Source organism: Myotis yumanensis, unplaced genomic scaffold (assembly GCF_028538775.1).
Source record: "Myotis yumanensis isolate MYYU_CA2020_CCGP unplaced genomic scaffold, mMyoYum1.0.hap1 SCAF_1, whole genome shotgun sequence".
Lineage (NCBI taxonomy): Eukaryota > Metazoa > Chordata > Mammalia > Chiroptera > Vespertilionidae > Myotis > Myotis yumanensis.
This window is the reverse complement of record NW_027223752.1, coordinates 231,287,916-231,301,803: the sequence shown is the minus strand read 5'-3', so window position 1 is coordinate 231,301,803 and position 13,888 is coordinate 231,287,916. Positions and strand designations below refer to the sequence as shown.

Below are 13,888 nucleotides of genomic sequence, written 5' to 3'. Positions count from 1 at the left end.
TCTGTAATTCAAGACTTTTTTATTGTTTTATTATGTTCTTATTACAAAAGCAATGCATGCTTATTACAGAAAATCAGGAAATACATCCAAGCATACCAATATGAAGAACACTAATAATACCACCCATGAGCCAACAATTATTTTAATCCTTGAAAATGTTTTTGAGGTCTTTTTCTTCTGCATTTTATATTTTTGTAAATAAAATCTGTCCATAATATTTTGTAGCTAGTCAGTTAATTAAATGCTAATTGCTGGGTGTCCCAAATTAGTCCCATATTGTTGGATATTTTCTTGGGGATAATTACATTAGAAGTTTAAAAGCAAATATGTAAGGTTTATTGGTGAAAAACCAACAAGTCTCACATGAAAAAGTAGGGTTTACAAATTTCAACCAAATAATCATATGAAAAATATAGTTTTAATAAGATTGCTTTTAGTTAGATACTATCCATTAGACTACCACCTTTTTTTTTGACAGCTCAAACTTTTAAAAATGTATTGTTATAAATGGGGAGCATCCCAGGCTAATCTTTGTCTTCTTAACCTTGTAAATTTCTAGCAAGTAGAATTTTTGCAACTTCCAAAAACAACAAAGATTAATTTTTATACTGAAATATGTTTTAGAACATATTTGGATTGGCCATGTATATGTTTGAATATTTTCCAAGAAGCCATTACTTTATTGATTCAAGTTCTCTTTCTTTAGGACCTGTTATGGGCTTAACCTTCCTACCTTTCTGCTTTAATTTTCATTAGCTTCTCCATACACTGTACTATAAGCATAATAGAGGTTCTTTCTTTACATAGCACGTTTTTCACATGCGTCTTTCCTCATTATTAACTGAAACTTGCCTATTTATAACTTAATTTCCCCTTGCCTATTATCAGAGCTTACAAAATAAATTAATAAATTTTTAATCTTAAGTTCCTTTTCTCTGTTGATAATTGCTATCAAGGAGGAAATGTGTTAAAGAGGGAAAATAAAGGACTTAGTAGCCCAGAAATAGATTAAAAACAATTAAGCAATTGATCATTTTGATAACAAACTGTCTTTAAGGACGGAGAAAAGTGACAGCTGCAGCCAGGATTAGCAGGAGACGACAGACTTCTGAGGCTGACTCGGCAAGGTATGTTATGCATGTGTAGAGTACGTAGAGGTCTACTTTTTATTTTTGGTCTAGAAGTAGAAAAAAATTGTACAGTGCTTCTACTGGGACAGAAAAACTCAACAGATAACAAGATAATCAGTGAAAACCATACATAGCTATGTCTTGGATTCCACTATCAAGAGCATTTGACTTCCTATGGCTTATTTGCTTTTTCTATTAGTTGGCACGGCCTTTACTACTAGGTAGTCATCTTTCATATGTTCGTTCAATTTATATTTCCATGTATTCTTCTAATTACATGGTCATGTGTATATGACTCCTCTAATCTTGAATTAGCAACTCTTGAGATTTAGGTTTGGGTTCTCTACATTTATAGTTACAGAATAATTCTGCCTATAATTTGGGTATATTAGTATAGGGCTTATATTTGGTTTCTGCCAATTAGCCACTGTTGGAAGCCAACAGTTGTAGCTCTCTTGCATTCATTTATTCATTGGCAAAACTGTATACTTTCAGTATATACTTTTAGATTAAGTTTTTACTAAATTTAAAAATCTTTTGGGGAAACATGCTGTTTACAGTGTTTTAGGATTTTATTGCCTAAATCAAAAGAACTTAATTTTTTTCTTCCATTTCTTAAATTCTCAAAAAAAAAACACACCTTTGGGCAGTTGTTATGGCCCCTGTTTAACAACAACCTTCACTACAAAAGTTTTTTTTCTTTTCCTTATGTATAACACCAGGTTCCACATAGATATAAAAAGAAATTAGCTACGTTTCCCATACTTTCAATTTGCTGGATAGCCAGTCGAAGTGTTTTGGTTTTGGTTGAGATTTTAGTTTTAAGCTTACTGGAATCAGGATATCAATTACACACTGTCAGAAACAAAAAACATTTTATTTACAAATAAACTGTGGTTTTAAAGCTTGTATTTAAATTGGTGTATTTTCAAAATCTGTTTAGTGATCATGAAGTTCCAGAGCCAGAATCAGAAATGAAGATGAGATTACCAAGACGAGCCAAAACAGCAGCACTAGCAAAAAGTAAACTGAACTTGGAGCAACTTCTCAAAGAAGATATAAATTAGGCGAAGAGATGATGGAGGTGGAGTTCTTTTACAAATGTCTTTTACAATTATTTTAGTTCTTTGTTTAATAAACTTAACCCTTGTATCAACATTAGAAAAATTTTGCCTGATGTCTTATAGGACTTTCTGCCATGTGATTCCATGTGACTTTGGCCTGTATGAAAGCATCAGGACACGTCTGTCAATGCGCTCTGCAAGCCATCTGCGTCAGTCACAGGGATTCCATCAGAATCTAAAGTGGGCCCAGGAACCTGGTTTTTAAACTGGCTTTCCAGATGATGCCTATGAACTCTCACATTTAAAATCATAGCATTGTGGGAAACTTTTAAGTGTAACTAGCTAATAGTCTGCATTTGAGAAACTTATGGCAAATCAAACACAGATGAACACATTCCCAATCTCAGAACACATTTAAAAACAACACCCCAAGGGCAAGTGAAGTACACAAACTTGCTAGAAATGAGCTCACTTTCAGGGAGGAGGACTAGTATAATGAACCAGAGTCCTCATCGTCCAAGTTCAACAGTTCTCATTTTGATTTTGTTTTGCATTTCTTATACTAAAAACATTTTTGATATGCTGTCTGAATGGGTAATTTCTTTTCCTAAAATGATGCTATTCCCTGGGCTGGGGAGATGTTCACATGTACATATTAATCATACACTTGCTTTCTGTTTTTTTTTTTTTGGCATAATACTATTGTGGATAAAAAATACTAGTGGGAAAATAATGTGACAGGAAGTCCTCTACATACTAATTTATGGGCGCTATTTTTTCATTATCAACTTATTTTCTGAAATTGGCACTTGCCTAACTTATGAAATGTACTGTATGAAATCAGTCCCCTTTCCTCAGGCAACACCCAACAAAACACCTTTTCTTATCCATCTGTTAATTGCCTTTTCTCTTTATTATTCAGAATAGAAATGCCCTAACTTTGGATCTGTTTTAATAATTGTGCTTTATTTATCAGAGGCCATTTATTTAAAGTGATGTTCTAAGATGGAGCTAAAGGTTGTTGTGCTTTTTAGAACCAAATTGCTATATTACATACATATATATGCGCTTTATAAAACTCAAAAATATAAAAGGAGCCTAAAAGTTACAAAGAATGCTTATTAAGCAAAAAGAAAAGGCAGATATGGTAGTGATATAAACAATGAAAAATAGGTGAGTTCCATTCTGTTGGCTCTTTTTCTGTGCTTCAAATTCTTTATGTAAGTCTTCTTTTGTTAAATCCCCATTTAAAAAATTTTTGTTTGGGGGCGTGTGGAGTAGGGAGAAATAAGGACTTAAAATGTCCACAAATTAAATTCCATTTACCTCATAGCCAGGCTATCTAAAGAGACTACCATACTTACATGGACCACCAAACCAAAGCTTTCTGTATCTGGCTGGGAAAAAAACAAATTAAGCACCAAACCTTTAGTATTCTTACTGTTCAAGTTTTAGACACAATCACATAAGCCATTGCTGAAGCTATGCTTTTGCACTTTTAGAGTTAAAGGTAAGGAATATCCTGATTTAAAAAAAAAATCCCTTTCCACTTTAAAATAAATGGCTAAAATACCATAAAATCAGTAGATGTAAATCCATTTACCATTTTTCTTTCAAAACTGGTAACTTACAGAAACCAAATAGTATTCTTGTCTGTAAGAGGCACACATTTGCTGAAGAGTAAATGTGTAATTGTGCTATTGTTCTCACAGACTTGAAAGGTTTAAAAATACAGAGCAAGAAAACTGATCAGCTCAAATTCTCCTATGAATGGAAACATGCTACTTGATAAACTGTGATCAATTTTTCTCTATATATATAACTTTGAAAATGATATACTTCTAAGAGATACCTTTGCCTTTCACCAATTCGAGGTAGTTGGTATCCACCAGCTTTATAACTGTTCATGGGTCAGGTCATCATCACAAATCTTTACACTTCCAAATCACGCAGTACGTCATATATTAAAACTTTGTGCACAGAAATAAAATTGGGGACAACTATGTATTTAAACTTAGGGCATACAAATTTCACAAAATACCATTAAAGAGAAACATCAAAATCCATCTGTACTGCAAAATTCCACAATGGTCTGATGTAAAACATGTAAAAAACATACAAAGAATATAATCAAAGTGATTAATGCTAATGATATAAAGACAAATCACAGGACTAGAAATATTTCAAGATCAATTGGTAAATGCTTATTGTTCAGCAGAAAGAATATTGACGTACAAAATAAGGATAGTGCAAGAAGAACTGCAATCTATTTCTCTTCACTTGTGAGATTTTGGTTTTGAACTGTACAGCTTGCTAGAGATGCTGTCAAATTCAGATTCCATTCAGTGGGATGATTAAGGCACATCTTAATGGGGCTCAAAGGGCTACTTGCTGTATTCCCATCAGACAAATTCAGTTTCTCATCATTTTTCATTTGTAGCATGCTGAAAAAAAAAAAAAAGTGTAAAGCATTTCAGTTTTACTTCGGTTTCAAAGAAATTATCAACCCTGTAAAAGAAAATTTAGTTTTATTATTGGGACCTCTAAACATTAGAGTGGATAGAGCATGTATTATCCTGAAAGTATTTTTTTGTTTATAAATAAATCCTGCCTCCTTACTGAACTGAATACACAATGAGCCAGGTACTTGAGAAGTCAGTCACTCAGATACCACTGGATAAAGATCACTGCATTTACAGATTTCGTCAGTATATTTCAGAACTGAACTTGGCAGGATTCGTCCCTTTTAACTTGTCCTTCAGCCTACCATGAATCAGAGCCACTTTGAGACAAGAAGGAATTAGCCTTTGTTGAATGCCTACTAGGCACATTCACATGTATTATTAAATTTCATAACAAGCAAGGTTAGTATATTTATCCTCATAATAAATGATAAAAGTCAGTCTTGGAGACTTAGGTACAAGTATGCCTGAGGTTATAGTCACTGGGCTGGAACTGGACTACAGTCCCTGCTCTTGCCATTATGCCTGCCTACTAGCTCTCTGATGAAAATCTTTAGACTCACAGAAACTTGAGTGTCCACTCGACATGCAATACACATGTAATCCTGAGCCTTAATGAGAGTCAGTTCACATCTTCAGATGTGAACATTGTTTATAAACTAACAGCTCGCTATACATTAGTTGATCTTTCCTAAGCTTTATGTAACCACACAGGTCTATGATCCTATTAGTAAAGACTAAAATGAACTGTGTAGTATTAAGTGACTTGGAGTCGTAAATGGCAGCAGCATCCAGACTTCAGTAGCATTTCCTGATGTCATTTAAAAATAGTAAATCAGTGTTGGTGAAAGTCAGAGGTGGGGTGAGAGCCTGGTGGAGGGGGAGGCAAGGGGATAAAATGGGGGACATCTGTAATCTCAACAATAAAAAGAAAAACAAATAGTAAATCACTTAAGCCAAAACATAGACATGTGAATAATAGGATTCTATTTAAAGTCAATCATGGCCTGATATGTGACAAATCAGAGATCCAAAACAACCTTTTCATTCATATTAGAAATTTTAACTGATTTTTGATAATATTTACATTGGTTACTATTAGACTGGTGTGTCCGCATGGACCTCAAATTCTTTTATTTTTCAAGTTGGCAAAGCTCAGATAAAGCAGTAATGTTTTCCCTTCCTCCAAGGACTCTAGTCTTCAAATTTTTATTATTTGTGTTTACAAAACAAAAAAATCTGATGTACACTTCTTTGAGAAACTCTAAGGCAGGCCATGAAAATATAATTATATTAATTGTGGTAGATAAGTACATCAAGTATCCAACGAATCATGGTCATAAAAACCTTGTTTTCCGTTAAGTTATTTGACTGACAAAGGTGTATTCATTACAGAAGAATACTTTAATAACCACAGGATTCTTTGCAATACTGTAAAGACAGTTTTTTAAAGAAAACTTCTAGAGAGTGTAGTCTAAATTTGGGCACACAAACTCCAGGGAGGCACAAAACTACATATGCATAGGAAGAAAAAAGATGTTAGTACTAATACAGATTGGCATGTATAATTAACAAATATACACTTAAACCTAGAATTCTATCAAAATCTCAGCAATGTTTACAGTAGTATTCTTGAAAGTAAAGATTTAGGGGAAAGAATGTAAAGACCTGGATTCTAATTCTGACACTAATAATAATCAGCTTTATTCACCTTGGACAAATAACTTTAGCCCCTTTCAGTTTAATTTTCCTCATCTGTAAGAAAAAAAAATGACAACTTCCCTGCTTACCTTCTATATTCCTGATGATCTAATGAGAGCCCATTAACATGCTCAAAACCACACAGCTATAGAGAAATGCAAAGGGTTAGTTAACACTGCATATTTTGGTGAAAGGAGGAAGAAGCTGGAAGAGAGGCTCTTACTGTAAACTAGATGGTAGGTGAAAACAAGGGCAAGGGGTGCAGAAATACTTATCTCAACATCTGTTTTTAAGGTTTCAGGGCTTTAATCCACCCTAAATGACAGCCTCTATACCATTAGAATGGAAGCTTATAGAATACTAGAGGCCTGGTGCACAAAAATTTGTGCACTTGGGGGGGAGGGGGAGGGTCCCTCAGCCCGGCCTATGCCCTCTTGCAGTGTGGGACCCCTCGGAGGATGTCCACCTGCTGGCTTAGGCCCGCTCCCTGGGGGAATCGGGCCCAAGCTGGCAGTCAGACATCCCTCTGGCAGCCCGGGAGCCCTCGGGGGATGTCCACTTGCCAGCAGGGAGCAGGCCTAAGCTGCAGTTGGACATCCTTAGCGCTGCTGAGGAGTTGGGAGAGGCTCCCACCACCACCGCTGTACTGGCAGCCGCCAGCCTGGCTTGTGGCTGAGCAGAGCTCCCCCTGTGGGAGTGCACAGTGTGTGTCATAGTGACCAGTCATTCCCAGTCATTCTGCTGTTAGGGTCAGTTTGCATATTACCATTTTATTATATAGGCTAGAGGACTGGTGCATGGGTGGGGGCCGGCTGGTTTGCCCTGAAGGGTGTCCCAGATCAGGGTGGGAGTCCCGCTGGGGTGCCTGGCCAGCCTGGGTGAGGGGCTGATGGGTGTTTGCAGGCTGGTCACACCCCCTTCAGGGTGGGGGTCCCCACTGGGGTGCCTGGCCAGCCTGGGTGAGGGGCTGAGGGCCGTTTTCAGGCTGGCCAAGCCCCCCCAGCGACGGAAGCTCCCAGCCTTTTTTTTTCCTTTTTTTATTCTGGGATTTATTTACCTTCTATAATTGAAACTTTGTAGCCTGGGCGGGCAGGAGGGAAGCTTGGCTTCCTCCATTGCCAGGGACAACCCACTCCTGCTTGCTCCAGCTCATGGCTGCCATCCGCCATCTTGGTTGGGTTAATTTGCATATAGTCGCTCCTATTGGCTGGTGGGTGTGGCTAAGGTACGGTCAATTTGCATGTTTGTCTTAGTGTAGACTAGAGGCCCGGTGCACGGATTCATGCACTGGTGGGGTCCCTCGGCCTGGCCTATGGGGATCTGGGCCAAAAATGGCTCTCCAACATCCCCTGAGGCAGTGGTCAGCAACCCGTGGATCGCAAGCCACATGCGGCTCTTTGGCCCCTTGAGTGTGGCTCTTCCACAAAATATCACGCAGGCGCGCACGTACAGCGTGATTGAAACTTCGTGGCCCATGTGCATAAGTCGGTTTTTGGCCTGGGCGAATCTATTTTGAAGAAGTGGTGTTAGAAGAAGTGGGGGTACGTTCGCTGAGGTCGACCCCTCAGATTGAGGGTGTTTTTAGCAAAGGCCAGCTTAGGAGTACCCTAATTAAGTTAATAACAATGTACCTACCTATATAGTTAAGTTTAAAAAATTTGGCTCTTAAAAGAAATTTCAATCGTTGTACTGTTGATATTTGGCTCTGTTGACTAATGAGTTTGCCGACCACTGTCCTGAGGGATCCTGGATTGCGAGAGGGCAGTTCTTGCGTGACACACCCCAGAATCGGGCTCCCTCCTCTCTGGTTCCAGGTGCGTCACCTGAGAACTGCAGCTGCCAAGTCACCACAGCTCAGCAGCTCCTGCATTAAGTGTCTTCCCCCTGGTGGTCAGTGCGTGCCATAGCTACTGGTTGGAACGTCTGCCCCCTGGTGGTCACTGTGCACCATAGCTACCATTTGGACGGTTGCTTAGGCTTTTACATATATAGATATGCATTTGCAAAGTGTAAGAGACGAAAATCTTTTGTAGGTCATAGAAATACAGTTATCATTTGTGACTTAATGGTTACTGGTAATTCTAACAAAAACAATGTTTTAAAAATCCAGCTCTAATAACTTAAACTTGCTTTATTACTGGAAAAATGTTATGGTTCATTTCTGTCATATAGACAACACACTTGAATGCAAGCTAGCAACTGTAGGAAACAATAAAGTTTAGTGTGATTAAGGTCTGAAAATATTTATGGAGCAGTTGCTGTATGTCAGGCACTATGCTAAAGGTCTTTTTTACATTACCTCATTCAATTCTAACAGCAACACATTGAGGCTCAAAGAAGTAAAATGACTTATCCAGGTCACAGAACTGGAAAGTAGAAGTCTTCAGGACCTATGATCTATGACTGTACCCTGCATACTAACTCATGGGTTGTAATGTTGTCAGATTGTCCATGTTAATATCCATTTATATACTACTTAAAAAATACTTAAAATATGGTAAGTGTCTGATCTGCAGATTTCAGACAGAAAGGTATCCCAAAGGGCTACAGCGATAACTAACTAGGTGAGCTATATATTTAGAGCATGAAGTTTCCTCATATTTAACTAAATAAGGAGCTGCTAGTCATATCTTTCAATTTCTCAAGGTAAAGAAAGAAAGTGTTAAGGCATAAACTGATATTTTTGAGAGCTACCATTTAGGTTGGGTTTCACAAACATACTGATCTTTTCAAAGGGAGAAAGAAGTCAGTTGTATGGGGGGAGAAACTGAATTCTGTGTTGGGACTTGGGATTGCAATAGCTCCTCTAAAGTAACTGAAACCATCGAATTTGAACTCATCTGAATTTTAACTTCAAATTCTGGAGTTAGGTTACTTTGATGAGTTACTCTATACTTTTGCTATCACCATTTTCTTCTTATTCCTAACCCACTCCAATCTGGCTTCTAGGTCTTTCACTCCATGGAAATAGCACTTACTAAAGTGACCAATGATGTCTAAGGTATGATGTTTAAATCAACTTTTTTGCCTTCCTAACAACATTAAACACAGTTGACCATTTCTTCTACTATGGACTTAACTGTGTATCTCCCATGTTTACATGTTGAAGCCCTAACTCCCTGTATGAAAAGATACAGGGCCTTTAGGAGGTATTTAAGGTGAACTGAGATCAGAGGGTGGGTCACTAATCTGATGATATTGGTGTGTCTTTAAGTTGAGGATACACCAAAAAACAGGAAGGTGGTCATCTGCAAGCCAGGATGAGAGCTCTTATAGAAAAGGAACCCTTCAGACCTTGATCTTAGATTTTCCAGCCTCCTGAACTGTGAGAAAATAAATTTCCATTGTTTGCCACACAATCGATGGTTTTATTTATTAATTAATCTACTGTTATTTTTTTATGGCACCTCAAGCAGAGTAAGACAACCTCTTTCTTGAAACATTTTTTTTTTTTTTTTGGCTTTTGAGACAAAACACAATATTGGCTCTCCTCTGCCTCTTCTTTCTACTGCATGTCCTGCTCTCCCTGGCCAATGAATGTTGAAATTTCTCAAGGTTGAGTCTATCTAGGCTTTCTTTTCTCCTTATCCTATAATCTCTTAGGGGTTCTCCTCCTAATCAGTTTCAATCAGCGATGATATCCCAGATGTCTCCACTCCACCACCCTATGCAATACTTCTTCAGAAAGCATTTTTCTGAGTACTCAACCTAAGAGCTCCTCCGAGAAATTCCTTAAATCTTCTGATTTCATTACCAGAATTTACCACTGTCTTGTTTTCTATTTTACTTTTCCTCCCACTAAAATACAAACTTGGTGAAAGTAAAGATGCTTGCTGGTCATACTATTTTCAGCACCTAACATATAGAAACTGGATAAATATTTATTTATGTATTTTTATTTTTAAAAAAATATATTTTATTGATATTTTACAGAGAGGAAGGGAGAGGGATAGAGAGTTAGAAACATCGATGAGAGAGAAACATTGATCAGCTGCCTCCTGCACACCTCCTACTGGGGATGTGCCTGCAACCAAGGTACATGCCCTTGACCGGAATCGAACCTGGGACCCTTCAGACCACAGGCCGACGCTCTATCCACTGAGCCAAACCGGTCAGGGCTGGATACAAATTTATTAAAAAAAAAATCTGGGACTTCTGGCCACGAAGAAGAACTGAATTTTATTGTAAGTTGCGCACTTTAAGCAACTTACAAAAACAGACACAATATATGAAATACTATTTATTGTTTGTTTTTAAGACTGGGTGACAGAAATTGCAAGATGACAGTGATCCCCGAAAGAAGGGATGCAAAGGATGTTAAGTGCTGAATTTTCTCTGGCTACTGCTTGGTGAGTTTCCAGGCCCCAGTCTAGGGAGAGGAACCCAAAATAGCTTAGCTTGGAAATCTTCCTGAAATGAGAAGACAAACTTTGGAGGTGAGGGAGTCCACGTCAACTAGATTTTGTGGGTCAGAGTACAGGAGAGAGAGCTGTACAGAAGGAGCTCCAGAGATCTATGTAGGGTTCCCCTGGCTTCTGTAGATACTGATCTGTGCATGATTGTTTCCCAAGGCTTTGAAAAAAAACTACTGAAAAGAACCAGGCAGAAAATCCCTAGACAGAGACCTTATAGGATTAGATATAATCTGTGTTCCCACCAGCAAGAATGGAAAGGCCTTCTAATACATGGGCAGGATACAGTCTTCAGGTATTGGTATTGCCTACCTAGTGGCATAAAATTAGCTCTAGGACAGGGTTTTTCAACATTGGAACTACTTATATTTGGAGTCAGATGATTCTTTATTGTGGGGACTGTTTTATTATACATTGTAGAATGTTCAGCAGCAACTCTGGCCTCTACCCTTTAGGTGTGGCAATAAAAAATGTTTCCATACATTGCCAAATATCCTCTGCAGGACAAAATCATCACCAGTTGAGAAACACTGTACTAGACTAAAGGCTATTCTGGCTTTGCCTAACAATGCTCAAAAGCAACATTTGAAAGAATAAAAATGTTTCTCAAAAGTTAATGATGCCCAGAATAGAACCCAAATACATTTAAGGCATTAAAAAAAAAATCCAGCATACAATGCAAAAGTGACAATGGCTAGCATCAAATCAAAATTTCCAGGCATGCAAAAAACAGGAAAACATAGTCCATAATGAGGAGAGAAGTCAATCAATAGAAACTGACAACACAGATTGTAAAATTAGCACACAAGGAAGTTAATGCAGGTTATTTTAAATAGACTCCACACAGTCAAGAAATTGAAGAAAGCACAAGTATGAGGAGGATGTATATGGTAGATACAAAGGATACTAAATCTAAATTTCTGGAGGTGAAAATACAAATGTATGAAATGAAAAGTACCCTGGAATTTATCAACAGCAGATTAGACAATGGTAGAGAAAAGGTTAATAAACTTAAAAACACAGAAATAGTATAATCCAAAGTAAAACATAATAAATGGACAAAGCATATTTTACAATCATAACTGAATTAAGTTATAAATGAGATATTTTTGAAAGAATAAATTAATGGGGGTCTAGATTTCTATATTTATGTAACATAAAAACAAAGTTAGAAACAAATGAATTTTCCAGGTTGCCTGAAATTGGAATTGTGGGGAGGTATAAGCCAAGGTTTTGTTTAAAATTAGACAAACAAACAAACAGAAACACAAGATAAAACCTGGCAGGATGAAATCATTCAGATATCTACTCTGCTTTTATTTTTGTAATTACATGACAGGTACATTCAGCAGACTTAACATAGTAATCACAGAATGCTCAGCTCCACCACAAAGAAAACTGTATAATGCCTAGGAAAATGAAGTGGGGAGGGATGGCAGCCAGTAGAGCTGAACTAAGATTTTGAATTCCTATGTGAAGAAATAGAAAAGAAAAAAAGGGGTAGAAAAGGAGAGAAGAGAACACTTGGGGAAGGAACATAAGGTGTGAAGCACCAAGATCAATCTCTTTCCAACAGGTGGTAGGGCCTGGTTAAGGAAAAGAAGGATGACCCTTGAACTTACCTCATATAGACAAAGCAGGGCTGGAGGCTGCAGGGAGAGAATAAAGATTTACAAAACAATAAAATTGGCACTCATGGCTCCCCTAGCATCACTCTGCTGGATGCAGACAAGTCCTGTCCCACAGAGAGAAGACAACACTACCTGTCAGAAATACATTGCATTGTATGGGAGGAGGGAATGGACAACAGGAGGGAGTGGATGGTGTTGGGTATGAACCGGATAAAATAATCTTAATCTAAAAAAAAAAATCCAATGACTTTTTTTCTAGCCACTCCATATAAAAATTCTTATTGATATAAACAGGGGTGAGCACACTTTTTCTGCAAAGGGCCAGGTGAATATTTTAGGCTTTGGGGCCTCTATATGATCTTTGTTGCAACTACTCAGCTCAGCTCCTGTGGCACAACACCAGCAACAGAAGACGTGTCTATGAAAGGGCACACTGGTGCTCCAACTGAGCTTCACTTACAAGTGTGCCAAGGACCAGACTCCTGATTTAGGGAATTATCTTTAAAAATAATTTTATACCCCACACCCAGTGGTATGGAAAATCAGCCAAATTATCTTTCTTTAATTTATACTTAATTATGTTGCCAAAGTAAAAACAATTAGAAATATTTGTTGATTAAAGGGAATGGTTTTCCATGAAAGACATGGGGCAATTAGCGAAGCAGGATATCCTAAAATAACTCAATGATGGCTGACAAAGTAATGGGATATAAGATATTCAAGAAAAAGTCTAGAAAAAACACCAAGACAAGGAATTCTCAAAGTAGCTGATTTATCTATATATATAAAAGCCTAAGTGATTGTTACAACCTGTCGACCGAACACTATGATGCGCACTGACCACCAGGGGGCAGACACTCAATGCAGGAGCTGCCCCCTGGTGGTCAGTGCACTCCCTTAGCCAACCTCCTGCGGCTGGCTAACTTCCTGCAGTCCTTCCCCCAGGCCAACCCCTATCAGGTCTGGGCGAGATGGCCCCAATAGCTGGCCAGGCTGAGGGACCCCACCCGTGCACGAATTTGTGTACCAGGCCTCTAGTAGTTTAATAAGTATTATGGTAAAAATCAGAAGCTTTTCATGACCTAAAATTCTTCTCTTTACTCAGTTCCTATGAAAATGACAATAGGGAAAAAATTAAATTGTAAAGAGAATAACTTTTAAAAAATTCCTGATTTCATTATAATACTTTAAATAACTGAATAAAAGTTTTAATAGTTTTACCTAAGGCACTGGCAATTAGCAAAGTGGTAATATGAAGCCCATATAAAAATGAATGTCAATGAATTTACTAATTTTTACATTAAAATATCTCTCTTCCTTTCATCTAGTTCTGACCAAATTAAAATTGTGGATTAATTGAGTTGAGAAGACAATGATCTCATATTTAAATTCACAAATTATTTTCTCATGATTTGCAATACCGATAGTAAAGCCATCTTGAATGCACTGCTACCATACTCTGCCTTTAATTCAGCACTTAAAATCCTA

General features: G+C 37.6%; 2 protein-coding genes across 4 annotated transcripts in view; one reads left to right on the top strand and one right to left on the bottom strand.

The window, feature by feature from the left end:
- NCAPG (non-SMC condensin I complex subunit G) overlaps positions 1-2,281 on the top strand; it is a 39,248-nt gene extending 36,967 nt beyond the window's left edge. The window contains exons 20-21 of the mRNA XM_070398771.1: positions 1,058-1,127; positions 2,074-2,281. Of these exons, the coding sequence (XP_070254872.1) occupies positions 1,058-1,127; positions 2,074-2,197 (194 nt within the window). The 3' untranslated portion in view covers positions 2,198-2,281. The remainder of the gene's footprint in view (positions 1-1,057; positions 1,128-2,073) is intronic.
- Positions 1,989-13,888, bottom strand: part of LCORL (ligand dependent nuclear receptor corepressor like) — a 150,216-nt gene continuing 138,316 nt past the window's right edge. The window contains exons 7-8 of one of the 3 annotated variants that reach the window (XM_070398837.1): positions 12,392-12,418; positions 1,989-4,638 (exon numbers count right to left, since the gene is read on the bottom strand). In XM_070398837.1, the coding sequence (XP_070254938.1) occupies positions 4,461-4,638; positions 12,392-12,418 (205 nt within the window). In that variant the 3' untranslated portion in view covers positions 1,989-4,460. The remainder of the gene's footprint in view (positions 4,639-12,391; positions 12,419-13,888) is intronic. The other 2 variants (XM_070398847.1, XM_070398826.1) reach the window with 2 other exon arrangements.